The sequence below is a fragment of the Toxoplasma gondii genome, chromosome VIIb (assembly GCF_000006565.2).
Source record: "Toxoplasma gondii ME49 chromosome VIIb, whole genome shotgun sequence".
In the NCBI taxonomy this organism is placed as follows: domain Eukaryota; phylum Apicomplexa; class Conoidasida; order Eucoccidiorida; family Sarcocystidae; genus Toxoplasma; species Toxoplasma gondii.
The window spans coordinates 2,610,590-2,630,568 of record NC_031475.1 but is presented as its reverse complement, the minus strand read 5'-3'; the positions used below and the strand labels follow the sequence as shown (position 1 = coordinate 2,630,568).

General features: G+C 51.3%; 3 protein-coding genes across 3 annotated transcripts; 1 reads left to right on the top strand and 2 right to left on the bottom strand.

Moving 5' to 3' along the window:
• Positions 1 to 2,543: 2,543 nt before the first annotated feature.
• On the top strand, positions 2,544 to 3,211 carry TGME49_259895 (hypothetical protein; the record flags this gene model as incomplete). Its single annotated transcript, XM_018781222.1, has 2 exons — positions 2,544 to 2,576; positions 2,990 to 3,211. The coding sequence occupies 2 exons, from the start codon at positions 2,544 to 2,546 to the stop codon at positions 3,209 to 3,211; spliced, it is 255 nt and encodes an 84-aa protein (XP_018637057.1).
• Positions 3,212 to 5,558: 2,347 nt separating this feature from the next.
• On the bottom strand, positions 5,559 to 8,221 carry TGME49_259900 (hypothetical protein). The gene has a single exon (XM_002365133.1). It carries the CDS (start codon positions 7,902 to 7,904, stop codon positions 5,742 to 5,744), a length of 2,163 nt encoding a protein of 720 aa, XP_002365174.1. The 5' UTR covers positions 7,905 to 8,221; the 3' UTR covers positions 5,559 to 5,741.
• A 2,794-nt stretch (positions 8,222 to 11,015) lies between these two features.
• Positions 11,016 to 19,646, bottom strand: TGME49_259920 (Nitric-oxide synthase; the record flags this gene model as incomplete). Its single annotated transcript, XM_018781223.1, has 11 exons — positions 11,016 to 11,261; positions 11,646 to 11,759; positions 12,611 to 12,680; positions 13,287 to 13,498; positions 13,992 to 14,150; positions 14,724 to 14,903; positions 15,360 to 15,630; positions 16,011 to 16,147; positions 16,378 to 17,091; positions 17,361 to 17,487; positions 18,085 to 19,646. 11 exons carry the CDS (start codon positions 19,644 to 19,646, stop codon positions 11,016 to 11,018), a joined length of 3,792 nt encoding a protein of 1,263 aa, XP_018637058.1.
• Positions 19,647 to 19,979: the final 333 nt, after the last annotated feature.

Here is a 19,979-nt window from a genome sequence, read left to right as displayed (position 1 = left end):
TGACTGCGTAACGTGTATATAACACAAAAAATGGAATGTTTGAAATGTTCATGCGTGATGAAAAGTATTGCAACACTTTTTTGTGTCAATGTGAACGTCCGGTGGTGGGTGATCATATTACTCACCTAACGTCTGACCACAGTGCTAACTGCCAATAACAAAAATTAAAAGTCTCCTTCAGATCTTCCACACTACACGTTGCACTAGGTCGTTCTGTTTCCATTTCTTCAACTGTCCAGACACGACCTTGCGAAAACCAAACTCCAGAACCCTTTCCAAAAACTGACTATCGTCCCTGTGCCCTGCACTCTCTTTATAAATTTCCGGTAACAGTATATCATTGAACTGCCTCACTACATACAAGCGGGAACGTTCAAGAAGTCACCGGCAGAGCGCTGCTGTAGTAAGACATCAAATGAAAACATTCACAATAACTGACGTTTCTTCAGTTCAGTAGTTTGGCACAATGAGCCCGACCCCGTAGGACGGATTAGTCACGTACGGCACAAGATCCGGATACTGCTGTGTCGGTCTATTCCATGGGAAATTAGGCAACGTTTGGTTATCTCGAGGTGCATCTACATAAGAGGGTCCCGGTTGTCCGTTTGTTGTTCCTGTTCCGTAGAAAAAGGGAGCCGCTTCACTCCGGTGTTGGTTCCAACCCAGTGAATTTGGAAACGGAACGAACTGGAGATCCCGGGAACTGGCACCGGGGGATCGATAGTGGCCGTCCGCAACGCTCAGTTGACCTCTTGCGTGCGACGTCCTCTGGTGTTGTGAGCTTTCGTGAATTTCTCGAGCCACGTCTCCCTTTGCAGCGGTTTGGGGAGCTTCCGAGGCGACGCCTTGGTGTGCCACCCATTTTGGAATCGCCAGTGAGTTTTCTAAAGCAACAAGAATCCAACAACAACGGTCAACCTTGTCCCACACAGTGACGCATATATAGACTTAATGCGGACAATGCATTACAACTCCTTTTCGCGGACGCACGTTCTAGCTAAAGCGCACACGTTTTTGCATTCTTAAAGTTTCCGTGTTGCGCAGGGTACCATTTTGTGGTTTTTGCTTTCGTGGCGCCCGTGTTCCTAAGAAGATATATAAGACTATAAAACTAGCTATTGTTCGATCTGTTAAAGCATAGAATGACCAACATCATCAACAATCACCACGGCGTCCTGATAGGTTCAGCACTACTGCTGAACCAACTGCATACAAAAACCATATAGCTTAGTGTAAAAGAAAATGCGATGCTGAGACAGTCGTGTACATGCAGAGGGGTACTTCCCGACATTGGTTCATCCGTTGCCGAGAGCTATGCTTACTATATATCGTTATTTCCTGCGTTTCGGATTCTTTGACGCTGGGGTTATCACTCAATGTTGCAGCACGCGCCCGGTCATGGATTTCCGCATCACGCCGCCTCGCGCTAGTTGACGCACCTCTCACGCCAAACTCCCCGCTGCTTCGCGCCTCCATCCTTGTTGAGTATCTGCGACCTTCAGTTGGCAGTCGGTCTTTCGATTCTGGCATCCTCTCACCAACTGACGTTACGACCCCTTCCAAAAAATTTCCCATCATCTCGTGAAGCAGAAAAACCATCAGTGCAATGCGGCAACACCAGCGGTGTCCACCGCGTGCTGCCAGTGAGTCAGCTGTTGCCATCGGGTATGGATTTTACCATGCAGCACCGTATAATTGTCTTCTGAGTAGTATCGTTTTGACGAAGTAGCTTTTACCAGCAAAACAGAGTAAGCACCCGCGCGGCGGTGCCACAAGAACGGCTCGAACCACACGGATCAAACCACTCACGGAGGAAGTCAGTCACTCCACCACTTGCAGTCCGAAATCAATGTTACCTCGCCGGTGTACCAATTCTTAGTCAGGCCCACAGCGGGAACGAGTATCCGCACTCGAAGTCTGCGAGGGCATGTTTTGAGTATTCAGGTGCACGAATCTCCTGCGGAAGCCAATGTGGCTAGCTGCAGGGCAGGCTCTGTTGTAAAGCGTTTGGGAGGGAAGTCGCTGAGCTTCCGCACTCCTGGGTAGCATTCCCGCGGTACAATATCCGTGCGTTGGACAGGACAAAAGCCACGTTAGCATAATGCTACCTCGCGGTGTCTAGCTTGGCGTGACCTTCGTGCTTACGTGTTGCAAGTGAATTGTGCCGTTCGAAATGCACACTCACAGACGTACGCCGTAACCAGAACACATTTATGTGCTGCATTCCCTGTTTACCAACAGCCGCTGCACTGCCTTGGTGATCCATCTGTTGTTGGTAAAGCCTGCGGAAATAGTTGCTTCTGTCGTATACGCACACCAGAGGCTGCCGCATTCTTCTGAATTCTCTCCAAAGAAGGCAGTGCTGTACGTTCGCTCAGTAGGCACAGGAAACACTAGTACCCGACTACCTAAAACTCTAGACAATCTCCATAGGTCGATTTGTCGCATTCAGAAATCGCAGGGCATACGCGTATGACTGTTAGCAACATTATGTCATCGCGATTAGGCCCCATATCCACACGGCCCACGTGTGGTAGGTTCATATGGTGGCTGTATTTGTTTTGTACCTCACATTGGTACTCGAAAGTGTCTGAGGACTCAAGGCTATACCAAACGCGTATCTCGTACTCTCAAGATGGCCATTGAGTTTTTGATGTAACGTTGCTCATAAGCCCTTGGGAAACAGGAGCTCAGGTGTCGATGGTCCGCCAAAGAACAGTTTATCTATTTCATCCCCAGTGAATGAATGCACTGCCACAGAAGCTTGATTCCTGTCGAAGCAATGCAGTTCCCAAGAGGGTGTTCAACCACTGGGCCGCTGTGTTGGCCTATGGAGCAAACTCACGAAAGGCTCGCTGTAGTTGTTCCACTGTTCGGCTGAAAACTGCCATATAAAACAGTAATGCACCCACCTCATCTCTGTGACTATCGAACTCCGTTACGCACGTGCATTCAATGATTTGCTGATTGTTTCCACTCTGTCTTTCAGCTTCGCAATAAGCGCCAAGACACCATCGCGCTCGCGTATCAGAGTAGCGTCGTCACGCCCGTCTCGTGGCTGCTCTTCATTACTGTTCTTCAGATGCTGGAGTCGTTCGAACATATTGTATCTTTGCCGATGAAGATGCTGATGATCACTGTCTGGTCGGTGGAGGCGGTTACGGCTAGGGTTTACCAAGAATTCACCTTGAAGGAGACGAGGCCCGACTAGATGATCTTCGTCTCTTTCCTTTTCACTCAGTGGAAAAGGAATTCTTGCTACCGGTAATTTGTGCTTGGCATCAACAGAATCTGTTTGTCCCTCTGGTTCAGGCCATTCACTGTTCCCATAGCTCCGAGTTCTGTCGACTTTGCGTGTGTGTGTTATGCGGCTTACGATGTTCTGTTCTGGAAAGGCATTTGGTGCGCTTGTCGTTGAGTTTGGTTCTTCCTGGATGTTTGTTGTCGGCCGGTCGGCATCTGCATCGTAGGCGTGCCGAACCAACTTAGCGACAGTGTGCTCATTTTGACCATCCTCGACGCTCGCTCCTATTTCCACTGCCGCTGGCGTAGGGATCTGTCTAGGTTCTCCTTCAATATCTGGGTGCGCCTCAGCGATCAAGTCCTCAGTGGATGTGACTGCAGTATCTCTTCTTTCGGGTAGCTCTGGACCTGTTGCCATCCCACGGTCCCCGCTACAGTTCGTCCGAAACTTTGGTAGCGTTCTGGGAAGAATGACTGCCCCCGCCATGGAAGTTCCACATGTCGTGGATACCAGTGAAAACGCTATTGTGGCAGAAAGAAGCCACAAAAACAAACGGCAGCAGGGTCGAGTGAGCACCACCACCATCGTTCCTGATACAACGCATCTCCAGTGAAATAACAACCGTCGGCAAACAACTGTATGGCGTTGCGAGCCTTTGAATAGTCATATCCGCTTTTCACCCGCAATGGCATTAGCTCGGCGCCGTCTTCAGACTCAAATGGTTATCACCAATCTAGAGGTGGTAGGTTGCATCGGATTATGAAACGCGTCTAACCACGCTGACACAACGGTTCTTCGCTAGCTAGCTCACTGTGCCTTTCAGCGTTATTTACCGCAGCTCGCTTGCCAGAAGACCCAGTATGCTAAGATGCGTGTAGTCTGGTGGCCGGCCAAGCACAAAACGAGATGTTACACGTAATAGCACCTGCTGATTACACAGAGAGACAGCTTTTGCGTCGAAACTACAAGCGAGACTCATCCTGGGTGTGTATAATGCAGTACTTGGAATGAAACCTGTGGAGGGAGGTGCGTGCAGAATGTAACTTTGAGAAGAGCGTTATGCAAATTGATCCATGCATGGTACAATGCGCCGGAAATATTCACAGACTAACCTGTTAACGGCAAGGTGATCTGGTGACCAACGTACATCCCGACATGACTGCCATGGTAGGAGTGATGCCTTCTACAGAAGCATGCATTCGTTTTCATGTTTTGCCCTGGGTATAGGTGCTTTTATCACCCTCACTGCTGGCACACGGCAGCACAACCTGGCCGTAGCACGAGGGCTGATCCACACGTCCAGGTCCGCGCGTTTTCCAGAGGGGAAACGCCCTCCAGCTGAAGGGCAGAGCAACACATGCGCCGCTGGAACTTCGCACATCCGTACTTGGAGGCGGGGCACTTTGTGCACACTCTAGTGAAAATGCATTGAAAGGCGTACAACAGCGACTTGCAGGAAAGACGTCGACACTTTGTTTTTTTCGGGAAACTAACAGACCATGGGATCGTGTAGTCACACTTTGCATTACACGTCACCCCGTCGCAGGCGACAGTGATTGGAGGAGGATGAAGGTGATGAACCAGTTACCTTAGAAGTTTGTCCGTCAAAGGGATACATGCGTGTACTGTTTACAAACGCAAATATGGATGTATTTGGGGCCTGTGAACACACGACGACTGTCGATGACAATGCTGCAAATTTTCGGCAAGCGTACGTTGTAGTATCTCCGGCTGTTCTCTGTAGTGGACCGGCATAGCTGACGCAGCTGGCTCTGTTTTTCAGATCAGGTAAGAAAGCGTAAAATTAAAGGTCATCTGCCTGCCTGTGGCAGCACCATGGTAGACATGCAGAAACGCATCAGGGTGTAGACATATCGAACGGAGAAGCTGTACAGAGAAAACACCTCGGGCACACAACAGTCCATGCCTACCCCCAAACCTATCAGCGTGTAAACCGCCTGTTTTATCTTGTAGAGGCCAGAATCCTGGTGTGACAGCAGTAGAACGTGAAGCATGACTTCGCGGCTGCGTCTACGGTGATCGTGCAATATGTGAGAGGAGACACGCAGGCCTCCCCTGGCCGGCAAAACTGAACGACACCCGTAAAAAAGCCACTGCTTAGTGAAGGGAAGCTTACTGCTGCCCCGTTGAGGTCACTCGTGTTGCTGGTTGACTACACTGCAACTCATGATCGCACGGGCAGTGAGGCTCCGCCAGACAAAAGCGTGAGGCAAGCCAACGGATGAGAGTAAAAAACAGCTGCACCACATAATCTTTGCCACTCCCCTGTTCACCATCATGTTTCGTTTTTCTGATGACGCACACATTATCTTAAATAGCTGTGACTCCGGTTTCTGAACAGGTGTTTCACGTATCCCACTTGCCGCTGCCTTCTGTTGGCTTCAAATGCGTTGTTACGCCGTCCGACAGGCAATACGACCACCACTTCGATAAACAAAGAATCAAGGAAACCAAAAATACCACATCACGACACTCTTTACTCGCTGCCGAAGTAGTCAGACAACGAATCCTTCAACTGGTCGACAAGGTCTGTAGCAGTGTCTCGGATATTTTCAGCGCTCTCAGTGACCGGTGGACGAGTGTCTTTCAAATAATCTTTCACCTGAGTGCCGCGAGCCTGCAGGCGAGCGCGAATATCCTTGAGCTTTTCAGAAATTACTTCCTTGATCGCGAGTAGTTTTTCTCGTGCTTTTTCCACCAGTGACTTCCCCTCCCCGGCTGCGTCGTGTGCTGTCTTGTTTGTCTTCTCTAGAAATTCTTCTGCCTCCTCAGCAGGTTTCGAATTCCGTATTTGGTCTACAACGTCTTCCGTTTTTTCTCCGGCTGCGTCGACTGCTTCTTTCAGTCGTGACTTGCCATCACTGGCTGCTTTGTCTGCTGTCTCCTTCGTTTCTTCCAAATGCTCCTCCGCCTCCTCAGCAGGCTTCGTCTCCCGCAGCTGGTCTACAACACCTTTACCTTCTTCTCCCGTTGCTTCGAGTGCTTCTTTCAGTTCAGCCTCTTCATTATCCCGTACATCACTCTCGTCTTCTTCCGCAGTTTCCGCCTCTGAGTCCTCTTCCCCATCACCTCTCTTTAATATTCGGTGTCCGGCGTAGGTCGGTGCTGACGATCCACGGAAATAAGAATGCGCTGCCGGAACGCCAAAGTGCCCTGTCGAATGCGGAGCCCTTGTTGTCACCACTGGGATGCTGTGGGACACAGGGTACCAGGGCAACGACGTGGTAGGTAGAACTTGATTGTTTGTTACTTGCTGGAGTGGCGCGCCAGTTGTATGAGAGATGGTAGTTACTGGCCTTCTCGCATAGTGCCAAGAGCTGCTGGGATACCACGAGCTGCTAGGATAGACTGAATGCCTGGGATGGACCGGGGGGGAGAGATGGAGGGGGTAGCTGGTTTGGACCGGGTGGGAGCTGTGGATAGGGTGGCTGGACGACACAGAAGAGGATACTGGCCGCCATTGAGAGGAAGGTGTCCGGGTCCTGTGGGTCACCGGTAGTGGTCTCGTTGATATTATATGGCCGGACGGAAACTTCGTCTTCTCTTCCGCGTCCTCCCCCTTGTCCTCCCTCTCATCCTCCGTCTCCTCGTCATCTTCCCTCTGCTCTTCTGCCTCCTCCTGCTCCTCGTCTGTTTCCTTCTGTTTCTCCTGCTTCCCCTCCGCTTCCTTCTTCTTTGCCTCTTCTTCCTTCCGTTTCGCCTCTTCTTTCTCCTGCTCCTCCTCTACTTCTTTGTGCTTCTTCTCTTCTTCCTTCTGTTTCTTTTCTTCGTCCTCCCTCTGTTGCTTCCCGTCTTCCTCTTCCCGTTTCTCCTCTTCGTCCTTATGCTTCTTCTCTTTTTCCTTTTGTTGCTTTTCATATTTCTCCTCACCTTCCGCCTGCTGTTTCCCGTCGCCTCCCTCCTCCTGCTTCTCCTCTTTCTTCTTCTGTTCTGTGTCTTCTTTCTTCCGCTTCTCCTCCTCTGCCTTCTGCTTCACTTGTTCGTTTTCCTCCTGCTTCTTCTCCGCCTCCTTCGTCTTCTTCTCTGCTGCCTTCTCTTTCTTCTCGTGCTGCTTTTTCTCATCTTCTTCCTTTTTCTTCTCCTCTTCTTCCTTTTGTTTGTCCTCTGCTTCCCTCTGCTTCTCCTCCGCTTCCTTCTTTTCCTCCTGCTCTTCATGTTTCTTTTGTTCTTCCTTCTCTTTGATGTGCGCTTGCGCCTGTTTGGTCCCTTGCTCTCCCACCTCGCTTTCCGCTTCATCCTGACTGTCATTTTCGTTGACTTCGTTCTTTGTGTCCTCTCCGGTCGGGTCTGTCTCGTCTGTTTCGGGACTGTCAACCTCATCGTTGACAACTTTCGCGTTGGCCGTGTCGTCTTTCGCATCGTTGTCCTCATGTTCGGTCGGGTCATTCTGTTCGTCCTCAGGATCTTCTGCGTTAGTTTCCAGCTCCTCATCCCGCTCTTCTAAACGGCCTTTCGGATCCGCCAGTTCCCGGGTGACTCTTTCATTTTGGCGTGCGAGAACGCGTCCTGTTTGGGCCACTGAGGCCTCCACATTTTGTACGACCGACGAGGCAGAGGCAATCGCAACGATGGCCAATCCAGCCAGCGTCGCGAGAACCACAAGGCCCACGGGCCCGGTTCTGATCCTTCCAAACACCATTTTGGCTTTCTTCGATACCGCAGCAATTTTCGCAGTGCGGTTAAACACGAAGAGAGCTCGAATACCGTCAGACTGCGGCAGTTAGTGCTAACAACAAACAGCTCAGGGAAGTGAAGGATACGAAAAGCAGCTTGACAAAATGTATCTGCTGCGTGGTAACAAAAGATATGACCAGCGGTGTAGCTATGATTCAATTGCTGGCCAGCGATGGATTGCGCTCCGATCGAGCACAAATACACCAAGCGGCGGTTAGCTCCTCCGGGTCAGGGCGCGAAGTCTTTGGCTCAGTGCGGATGCTGCCAGGACCACTGCGGTGTGTTCAACCGGCCAACGTTTCAGCAAATTGTCCGTCCACAGATGGTGCACGGCTAGCTGAACTTCTGAAAACACCAGGACGCCAAGCATTCATTCGCGACCTGCCATGCTCGAACACACGACCTAGACCGCATCCGCGATTCATCGTAATGCACCTCATATGCGCTTCGAAGAACGATGCTTGGTGACATTCATTGGCTATTCTACTGGTCGTTGACGGAGAATCTGTTCCTGCGACTGCACAGTTGCATAACCCGCTTGCAGTTCCAGCAGCAACAGCGTGCCATTTGGTCTCGATTGTTTCCGCGTGCAACGCTTGAGCGTTAAATGCCTGTGGCGTCATCAACGCGGTTCCAATATGCCCCACCAGCAAGTTCATATCGCAGCAGCTAACGGGTAGGTAGCTTGGATTACATCTTGCGTAGGCGTGACACCCATCAAGTGTATCCTGGGTTTGTGGGTAGCAATAGCTAGTAGGGAAGGTAGCGGACACAATCGAACTAACACATGATCACGTGGAGCAGATGGCTGACCGCTGATCACAACTGCCCAGCTGCATTTGTTCTCGTACGCACACTCCGTAGCCAGAGCGACCAGATGGTTCAGACCCATTCGATGTGGACGTAGTTTCCATGCTTTCCCACCCTTGAACACGAGTAACTTTGTTGCAGACGCCAGAACGTGCTTTGTGTCTGGTTGGCAAGGATGAAAAACTCGGCCTTCCCGAGCAACGCTTTCTGGAGGGTTATGGCTGTGACGGCTAAGCCCTGACACTTCTTTCTATTTACGCAGCCTCCATTTTGTTCGTTTTGAGGTGCGGGGTTCGTTTTGAGGTGGCCTGTGAAGCCGGAATGTAGGCCGCGAATGGCATAAGTAAAAGTAACAATGCTTGCATGCCGTAACTGCGCGCGCTTTCTGTTGGAAAGCTGGTGACTATTCCAACTCGTCCAGACTGGCTGAGTTCAAGAAACAGTTACTTTGCTGCCTCGGGCACTGAAAAGATCGGATGATCAACACCATGATTGTGTTTTTTGTGGCAGTCGCGTGTCACACAGTGGCTTATCTTATGGTGGCAGATCCTCTTAGTGCTGCCCCCGAGGCGTCTGATGCCTTCATTGCTGCCCAGAGGATACTGCCAGAGATTCACGACCAAATGGAAGAAGTGACGGTTTCGCGGAGTCTGCGCGGCAGTTCCACTCCCTCCTCGCGTTCGAAGTCTTCAGGTAAGAAGGCGGATTGGACGGGTGAATCAGCTGAGACACACGGGGACAGACGATTTTCGCAACCGGCGGACCTGAACGATACAAGTGCAAGTCCCGATTCTGTTGTGCCGCCAAATGAGGCGTCGAGTACACCACCAGCACCTCTGGTTCAGGGACAAACTGAAATGGAGCGAACAACGGGAACTTTCCGCGTGGGATCACGTGATGCAGGAACCTCGTCAGCCACAGCACCGGGACGACAGATGCAGCATCCAATTAGTACCATGAGATCCGGAGCTATGCGCAACAATATTGGTAGTAGGGCAGGCGTTTCTGCCTTGCACCAACGGGCTGCTATTTTACAACACAGCAATGTTGTTCGCAGTAGAACTCTTCCGGGAATGATTGGAATGGTTGATCCAGATTTGGACTCAACGCAGTACCCCGCGGGCATGGGACGACTAGATATGTACCGTCAAAATCAGGTTGACTGGTTATCAGGCTTTCCAAACATTGGAATATTTTAATTGACGATACGTCGCGTGTCATGCCCCTCGTACTAGATTCGCAAACGATGTTATCGATGGGGATATTTGTCAATACTGGTATGCTTTTTGTCCCGATGTACAGCTAAACACGTCCGTCATTCAGCGTTTATTGTGAGGGGGCACGGTCGTATGGCGATAAGAAAAGTGTCCTTTGCCTAAAAGTGAACTTACGAAAGTTGGTAGGCTACGGTTGCTTCTACTCATTATACCGTCATCGACTGCATGTGGCTGTTCGGAATCAAAACAACGTTACGGTGTCTCCCCTTCTGGTGTCCAAAGTGGCTCTGACACTGAATCTGACAGACGCCTGTGACCCTGACCCAATCGTTCAACGCGCATTGACGTCACACATGTGTTCCCTTTGCTTTGTCACGCTATCCTGAATCTCACTCGTCTGCTCAGCTCACGTTGGTAAATCTGCACAAGGGTAGTCAGTTAATGCATCAACAGACGTAGAGATAATGCACGACTACGCTCATTTTCCAGTATCCGCAAAACAGTCTGTCACTCTGGCGACTGCTCTAAAGATCCGTTAGTTACGTTCTCTACTCCTTGCGGATCTTCCCTGTTACCGTCGTTCGCTGTATTAAACAAACGATGGTGGCGGCCTAGTGATTATTGGACGTACGAATGATGGAATACACATGCTGTCATGCTTAATTCAGTGTAGCAATCAAACACTGTGCACCATGGCCCAGGCGGCAAAACATCTCATGGTTTGTAATACACATAAAATAGGAACAGTACACGCTACAAGCAAGCGTATGTCTCCATCTTACACAACTCGCCATTCGCCGTCTGGAACGGCCAGTCAGTTGCAGTTACTTTGCCATATCGGAAATGCGCGGCAACTGCCTTCTTTCAGCTTTGCCATGACGGTGTGTGCTCTAGCGCCTCTGTAACGTCTGTGAAACCCAGCTTTCCGTGCACGTGGATTTTGTTCGTCTGCTGTTTTTTACCATTTATACGGTATGCTTTCATGAAAACCACTCGCTGCCTCACCAACTTCAGTCACGTGTCTGGGAACGCTCCAGAACATAATGCTCTCACTCCAGGAACTCATCGGTGCTGCTACCCCTCTCTTCGAAATGGCCACGAAAGGGGTCGAATATCTCAGACGTGATGCTCTGCTGCCAGAGTTCCAGATCGTGGCCTGGCGACGGTCTACTGGCCTGCAACTTCTGTCTGTGAACAACTTGGCGATCTGCAACTTTTTTGAGAAGCCCCGTTGCAACGGCTGGACAGGCGCGGGTAGCTCGCGGCACCAATGCGGGTCTCTGGTATACGCGTACCTGTGGGCATGGCAACGAAAGAAAATCCTGGGAAAATTCACTCCGTAAATAATTGTGGATACTCTCGGTTTCTCGAAGGAATCTCGATAGAGTGATACAAGGCACGGCTGCAAGGGTACTACATAACGGACACGGAAAGACTTTCAGCCAACGTGCAGCCTGGCTGAGAATGCCGCGTCAAATTTTCTCGACGCCACACGGCTGACTCATGCAAAGTTGGAAGGACGAACCCTGTCAGAGGAATCTACAGAACAACTAGCACCCTCAGCAAACTGTCATGCGCCACCACTTCTACATCTAACTGCCCGCAGCGTTCCTCGTGTTCAAAATATCGGCAGAGATCCTCTGAGACCAGTCGCAGTCCTGCCTGGCTCAATGTGTTACCTCCTCCGGAACGTAGACTCGCACCCGCATAGAACCACAACCCGTGATGCTAATCCATCCGAGGCCACTTAAGACGATGTCCGTAGCCGCTTCTTCCCAACCCTTGCCTTCTACCTGCAAAGCATCGAAAATAGCACGTAACATCAAGAACGCCTTCCAGCGCAAAACGCCAGAGGTAGCTGTCGTCTGCACGTTATATATGTGCCCTTCCAGATAGTAACCATCTCTCTGAACAGAAATGCGCAATTCCGGGGATCCGTTAGGCACTGCTGGCGTCGTCCTTTTTTCGCTGACAGATGCCCCTAACGAGCCCAGACGGTTTGACTGCTCTGGCTCTCGAAGTTGATTAATCGAGTGGCCTTCGCTTCTGAAAAGATAGCTGGTATTCAGCTGGACCACATCGCCACCTCTGAACTAAGACGGCTGTCAATGTCCTCTCAAAACGTTTAGTTGTTCTTCCCCGGGTCATGCGTAAGAGGTTCACGAATTCATGCTAGGGCTGCCGAAGCCGAACAGCGCGAGGCAGACTTATGTCGGAACTTTGGTGAATTGGCTTTCGTTCGTTCAGTTTCCGTACAATCAGCTAGTCTGAGGCACCAACCTCTCGTTTAAATGGCACATGCGCACATAACATCGATATTTATCCACGAAATGAGTGAAGAAGGCTCGGATGAGATACATCCTACCACCTGACCAAAAAGATCCATGGACCCGTGACGCAGAAGGGCTTCTTGCTAGCCGTGGCAACAAAGTTTCAAGAATTACACGAGAGGCGCCCTTCAAACGCATGCTGTAGCGATCAGCCACAGCCCACCCACTTACCCGTGCAGGGCGCATGAAAACCGTTCCCCCTTGGCATGGTCAAGCAGACAAGGACTTTGCCTGAACTGACCACTACACCTATATCATATGGGCGCCTTATTTACACAAAGAACACATTCTACTGGAAAACATAGCGGTCTTACGTAGAAGTCTTGAGGCACCAGAGGACTCAGCACTTTGAGTCGTGCCGGTGAAAAGGGCGGGAAAAGACGGCTGAACACACACTCAACATGCCGCAAACACACATGCAGATTTGCGCCTTCCCGATGAACAGTATAAAACCAACCGACAGTGGATTACAGGGTTAAAAGAATACCACATTCGTCACAGGGAGGCGCGAAACCTCAGTGGCACGTCCGAAGCGGATAACGATCTGGATGCACCCGGTTGAATGCCAAAGTCTGGATCGGTCACTTTGAACAAATACCCGAACTCAAATGTGAGTTCGACAAATGCCAGGTCACACTGATACGGAACGGGATTACCGAACTCATGCCATGGCCAGCTTGGTACCCTATTATGTAAAGTGCATTATGTGTAGCGGTTTCCAGCATATCTGTGGAAAGCCAAAAAGTGTAATCAGTCTGTACAAATATAATGGTACTCACTAAATCGCGATCGGCCTTGGGACAACGAAGTCATAACTCCAAATGTACATCGGACGCCGGTGCACTGCTAGTGTTTATGTCATCCACATGCCACTGAAATATCCAATCCGACAGGGGGAACACAGAAGTCGGTATAGGGGATACTCACAGTCGCTCCTCCGACACTCGCGTGGCGTACTTCGGTGAATGAGGGCAGCGGCTAAAAGCATACCTTCGTTGGGATTCCAATTTCTCCTCTGGCGTGCGTGCGGCCGTGAACGGCCGTATCAGCAAGGCCCGGCTCAAGAAAAAAGAGAAGAAACAGCCCCGATTACTGTGCAACTCTACACGCGCCAAGCCACCAAGCCAAACACCTTGTCCCTCTGCAACTCTGGCGGAGCAAAGGTGAAGAGCTGAAGACGGCACCGCCGCTTGAAGCTCTTCCTGTTGCACAGACGAACCCAGAAAAGGACCCACAGCGGCCATATAGGAAGTCAGAAATAGCATCGCTTGAGCTGTTGCATGTACATTCCGAAAGTACTCGGACGAAAGGGCGCCCGCAGCACTGCTAGACTGGGACAGCAAACTCTGAAGTAGGACTGCCTTCACGGCCCATCGTGATCGCATCGTAACCCTGCCGCTGCAGGACCTAGCAGCCCAAAGTGACCCATTGCTCCTGCGTTTTTGGCTTGTAGTTTCCTTGGTTAGGTGCGGATCGTAGCAATGGTCACACTGGCACTGTCGACGGAGTTGTTGCTTTCACCCATCGCCCGGACCCGGATACCCGACCCCTTAAAGACAGACCCAGCGCACATGGCAAGCATTCAGGTCTACTGAACTGTGAGATCTTCACGGATGTGTTGGATGTAAACGTGATGCGATAAAGGACATAAAGGCACGTCTCTATATTGCATTGTGTGTCTCGCTGTCTACTCACCTGTGTGAGAAGATTCGCATAACTCCCTTTCAAAAAGACTCCTGGAGTGTCAATGACCTTCCACTTCCCGTTCACAACGATGGGAATGAAATCCAACGTTGTTCCTGGAACTGCGGATGCGGCTGCCGCCGCCGCTTTCGCTCCCTTCAGTTGGGGTTTCTACATAGCATCAGAAACCAGGAAAAACAGACACGCCACTACGAGCAAGAATGACACGCCACAGTTTCCTACACCACACTCTTCCGAGCGTGGGTGTATTCGTTCAGCTGCCCCTCCAAAACACACACCGACCGAACGGAATTCCCAGCGAAGGCCATGACATCGAAGTTACTCGTCACACTCAATGGCATGCCGAGTCAGGAATGACCCAGCTGTTTGGGAGCTAATCACTTTTCAAGTACGCAACTGGTGAGGACTCTTTGGCTGTTCACAAACGTCGTTGCACATAAAGCATTTCTACGCTAGTGGCTCTAGCGGTACCAATGAGACAGCGAGAATGGATTAGAAAGCATTCTGGAGACAGGAAGTGTCCCTCCCTTTGTCGCGGTCGGCGCGTCAGAGAAAACGCCTTTCTGAAATTATAGATGGTAGCGCTGTCTCTTCAGCATGCTTTCTCTGTGAAGCTACGCTGGCTTTGTTGCGCTGAAAAGCAGAAGACGTCATCTGCGTAAAGCAAAAACATGTGAATGAAGTGCTGACGCTTCTCTACCTCGGCCTTTCTGCCAGACTCACTTGCAGAGGCCCGGCTGCCGCGTCGGTGTCTCGTGTAGCCTTAGCGAGAATCTTGTTGAGAAACGAAGACTTTCCCGCGTTGGCAGCGCCGATCACGTAGACGGGACGTTTCCGGCGGATTGCTTCTTTGCCGACCGCGTTAATCAAGTGTGTCAAGCCAGCCCCGGACTTATTGCTGATCTGAGAATCGAAGCACATCGGGAGGCTGCGTCACCCTGGTGGCACGCTGTTCGCTCTCGTCTTTCTCGTATTGCGGACGCAAACGTTGTATGTAGAGGTAACTCGTCCTGGCAGCAGTTCATGAGGCCTGTTTGCTGCGTGTGCGCAGTGCCCACGCCTCCTGGGATAGGCCCCACCTGTGGTCATGGTACGCTGAGCACCACAAAGAAGGCCTATCCTAAATCAGAAGCCCGGATTACCGAGATTACGAAAATGAGATCAGTCATATCAAGTCTCGTAGGAGTTACAATAAAAGAAAGACTGTCTTTATAGAAGGGACCTGCGATCAAGAACTGTGGCGCTGAAGTCGAATAAACGGAACCTAGGAATCGTTCCTTTTTTCACAGCCAAATCCTAACGCAGCTTAACGAAAACGACAAAGATAGAACGAGCAGCGCTACGAAGCTGATCCCCTACCATGAAAATATTTTTCACTGTAAAGTCCTTGAGCTTATATGCTCGGGATAGCATCTCGAACACGTAGTGGCGCGCTACGTTCGTGTTGGTGATGCAGCGACGCCTGAAGCCTTCAGCTCTCGAGTTAAAAGGTGCGTCTGGCCGGCGAAGACTCCCCGGGAGAAGGTCGCATTTAGTCACGGCGACGTAGAGGGGGTTAACTCGAACGAGGTCGGGCAAAGCGGGAATCAGTTCAGGCGAAATCAAGTCAAGGAACAGCAGGAAGATACACCTGATAGCAAAGCAGAGATGCACACAACCTGTGGTATGCCTACGCGTGAGATTGGAACTCCTGGACCAGGATGACATGGATTCGAGAATCCAATGCTGTAAGACATTTTTGATGGAGAAATCTGAGATGAACCTCAAGGGTCAGGGGAAAAGCGCGTAGCATGCGTCGACATTATTTGTACCGCCAGCTGCTAGATATACTGAACCAACTGCTCTGAAATCGCGATGTCCTTTCGTCTTGCTACCTGCTACGTGATGAGTGATGCGTTTAAGACCCGTTTGTACGCGTTCATTTTAATCTGGAGTTTCTTTGGAGACAATCGACAAAATTACGTTGTGTACAGCAGAAGCGCGGGTGCGCGAAGCCACTTGAAAACCCACCGTTTTGTGCGAAGGGAACCGATGAGTCGCTTGAAGCGATCGGGATGCAGAAGGTCGTCTCCGTGCGAGAATCCAACTCTCAAGCCTTCGTCGATCTTCTTTCCACTCCGCATGGCATGACATCTCTGACACAAGATCTGAAAAACACGCATTCACAGAAGACCGCCTGTTAACGCTAGGAACGAGCTGAAAGCCTATTCGGCAGCCAGCGTCGTCGCACTAAGACACTGCGCCGCTTCAGCTCCCACGTTGGGAGAACCGTTTCAACACAAACTACATATGCAAGGAACAGTAGCGTCTGAGTGACACAAGCTTGTATCCACTTAGAGGCTCAACTGGACCAAACGACTCCTTGTAGGATGCTTACCGGTTTCGAGGGCCCTGGACGCGGTTGCTCTTTGTCTGGCAATGAAGTGTCGCGGAACGCGTCAGCGGCCTCGGGACCCAGAAGCTCGGCAAGCTCCTCTTGAGACAGAGACATTGTCTCCACACGGACGCCTCGATTTGTGTCGCTTTTCCCTTGCATGGTTTCGCCGGTGCACCGCGCCTTAGAGATCCCATAGTCATCTGCATTGCCTTCTTTGTTGACTGACAATATTTCACTGTCATCTCCTAAGGGCTCTTCTATGTCGATCTTTTCGGGACCTGTTGCCGCATCATCGCCCTCGGAACGTTCCACCGCCACACCTCTGTCACGCGTGTCGTGCCTGTCACTCTTCCCAGGCTCCTTCTCATCGTCTGCATGAGCTTCATCCTCCATTTGCTCTCCGTTGTAATCGCAAGCAAGAGACAGTTTGTCGAGAACGTCCTGCTTGTCTGCGCCGCCAGCCGCCGCAAGGGCACTGACAAACGCCTCAAAGTCCACGCTATCTGCGCGAGCTGCAAGATCAACGACTTTTTCTATATCTCCGCCTGTAGAGGCGAAGGCTTTCGCGGCAGACTCAGGGGTACTCAAATCCAAGGACAGCGGGTGAATATACGGCTCTGGAACACCTACCGACGAATCAGAGGACGTGGAAGGCGCGGTCGCTCTCACCAGAAGATCTGGGGCAATGTAGGCAGCCTTTTCAGGGTTTCGCGTCTGCAAACGAAGCACATGACACACAGGGCGTATTCCTACAAAGCCTCAAGTTGTCTTGACAGAAACACGTGAAAGCGGGCTTCCAGGACAACCCAAGAGGCAGTCCAATCTGCCACCATAGACTAATTTCCAAGACCTGAGAACGAGAAGCAGTGCACGCAGAGAAGTCGCTAATCGCCTAGACGGCGCCATGGGTTCTACGTTTGCTGAATTTGTCATCAAAGCGGAAACTCCCTTGTGCATGCGAGGGGTCATGCGGGGGACCGAACCTGGAATGCAGCGCCGCAACCGAAGCAGCGATTCCCCTTCACTCGAATCTCTGCGGAATGAACGTAAACCTCGGGTTTCCCCTCCTGCCGACCCTTGGGCCCTGTAAAGAGAGCACCCGGATTGTGTCTGAGAATCGCAGGCAAAAAAGAATGAAACGGTCTGACAAATGCCGGGTGACACATATGGGCATCCTCTACGGAGTGGACGTTGATTTGCCACCGGCTCCGTCCTAGCAACGCCAAAACGCCCACAGAGAAGCTACAAGCGGATAGAGGCCATGCCAGTGAATCGAGCCCCTGCACTGTGTATGTCGCCATTAGGAACGTTGCTCGGTTGTCTCTAGCGTCGGTTAAAAAAACAGATAATCGAGACGGGAAAAACCAAAGTTTTCGTTGCTACATGCGCCTCTCCTGTGTTCGTCAACTGCACGCACAAAACCCTCAGAGGAGTTACGAAATGCACGACTCAACGACGAAGGCTGAGGCATTCAGTTTGCCTACTTGCCTGCGCATAAAAAACCTGAGGCGGGTGTTGTGTTCGAACGCTGAAAAGATCATTAAGCGCATCGGCCATCCTCCGAACAGAGACGGGCACGTTGTATAGAGTCGTAAATCTGGCAACTGTTCCTTGTGCTGCTTGTGAAACCAAACTGACCTTTGAAGACCAACGATAAGTCTACACTAGGATGTATATCCCTGGTCAACGCGTTCTAGCTGTACGTACATTCGAAGGTGCTCGAGGCGATCTCGCCGTTCTTCCTCTTCCTCCATCTTTGCAATTTCATCCATTGTGTTCCACGCATCGCCCCCCTTCTTTCCCGTCTGTCCCCTCGTTCGACGCGTCTCCTCTCGACTCGCGCCTTCTTCGCCCTGACCCCGCGATTCATTTGATGTGGTCCCGCCACACTGTTGTGCCTGCGCGAGCAGCTGATCCTTTAGTTTCGCCACTACAGGATCGTCGTCGTCGTGTTCACCTTCTAGCTCCGCGAGAGCCTGGAGTGCTTCTCTCCGTCTCTCTTCGACCATCCTCGTGCTACTGAGGAAGCGACGCGAGGCGTCTTCTCTCAGCCAGACGTCTTCGACGTCACTCGACGCCAGAGTCTGTCCTTCGTGGCCTTTGTTTTTACGTCTCTTCTTGCTTTGCGACGACCCCTCACTGCCTCCTTGCGGCCGCGCAGACAGGCGCGATTCCCTCAATATACGCTGACCTCGCAGCAGAGCCAACGTGGAACCAAGCCCGCAGAAAGAAAAACAAGAAAACACTTGCGACGGAGAGGGAATGAGGGTGTTTGCGCCGCTTGCAGGTGTATGCAGGGCGCCCGGAAAGCTCGCAGACACAGTGTCATTGCCTCGGCTGCTACAGACCAGAAGACAGCTGTCAAAAAACCTGTTTTTCGTCCGTTTGGCAGTGTCCAATAGGTTCCCGTCTTTAGGATTCGAATCTGTACCGCTGACACTGCAAGGTGCGGTGGAGGATGCGAAGAGTGGTCTGCCTTGAGAGACACCTGCTCTCTTGCATCTTTGAAGGACATCGAACTCTCCAAAGATTTCACCCTGCGACGGCGCCATCATCAGCGTACGCACTGCTGGAATGGGCCGACAGGGCGCGTGCAGAAAGCCTAAGTGGCTACGAGGACCTTGCCCATTGCGGAAACGGTTGTGTTTCCTCCCCGTCAAGAAGGGCGTTTGACTTTTTATACGGGGAACATATGCACGCCCAGAGCCTACCAGGCACCTCACATGCTGCTGGCATCTGTCCTTTGACCATGTGTGAGTCCGTGCTGCAGAGAAGCAAGTCGAAAGCCGACGGCTAGAACGCGAGGATGCCGCTTCGAGACAATAACTCGCAACATCAAGGGAAGCATTGCGCACGACGCATGTGGATGATCGCGGGAAAAGCGACGAAAGATCGGGAAGAGGAAAAGAAATCACAGAAGCGGCTTGGTGAACAGGCGAAGGAGCGGGCACATGTTGTGCACTGTCCCGGATGGGGTCTGCAGGCGAGGAAGGTAAAGGGGAAAACAATCGACGACGAGGAGTGGAGAACGGTGTGAGCTGTCGAATACCAGACACAAACACTAGAGAAGGAAAAAAACGCACGGGAAAAAAAATCGATGATACTTCACGAACTTTTGCGGGGAGCGGACGGACGGGGTGATGGGGATGGGCGCATAGGGTGTGCGGTGACCCTTGTGGAAGGGAAGTGGGAACGATTGAAGTTCCCGACAGAAGAAGGAGCAAGATGAACAGCTGAGAAGAGATGAATTCTAGGGCAGAGCCAATCATCGCTGGCCGATGAAAACATTGTTCTAGAAAATTAAAGAGGGGAAAAAACGGACGCTCGCCGTTCGGCAGCCACGCCGGTGACAAATACTTGCAGGACACGGTGAACCTTGGCGATGAAACGAAATGAGAGGCGTCTGCGCAGCTGCGGACAAAAGGACTTCATGCTTAAAGAAAAGAAATCGAGAGTAAAGAAAGACACGCTCAATGGAAACGAAGCTGCAGTCCAACGAGCCCCGTACCTTCAGCCTTCCAGGACGCTGTGATAAGGAAAATGATATACACATATCCGCTATGGTGCCGTGCTCCCGAACAGACGTGTTCCTGTATCCTACA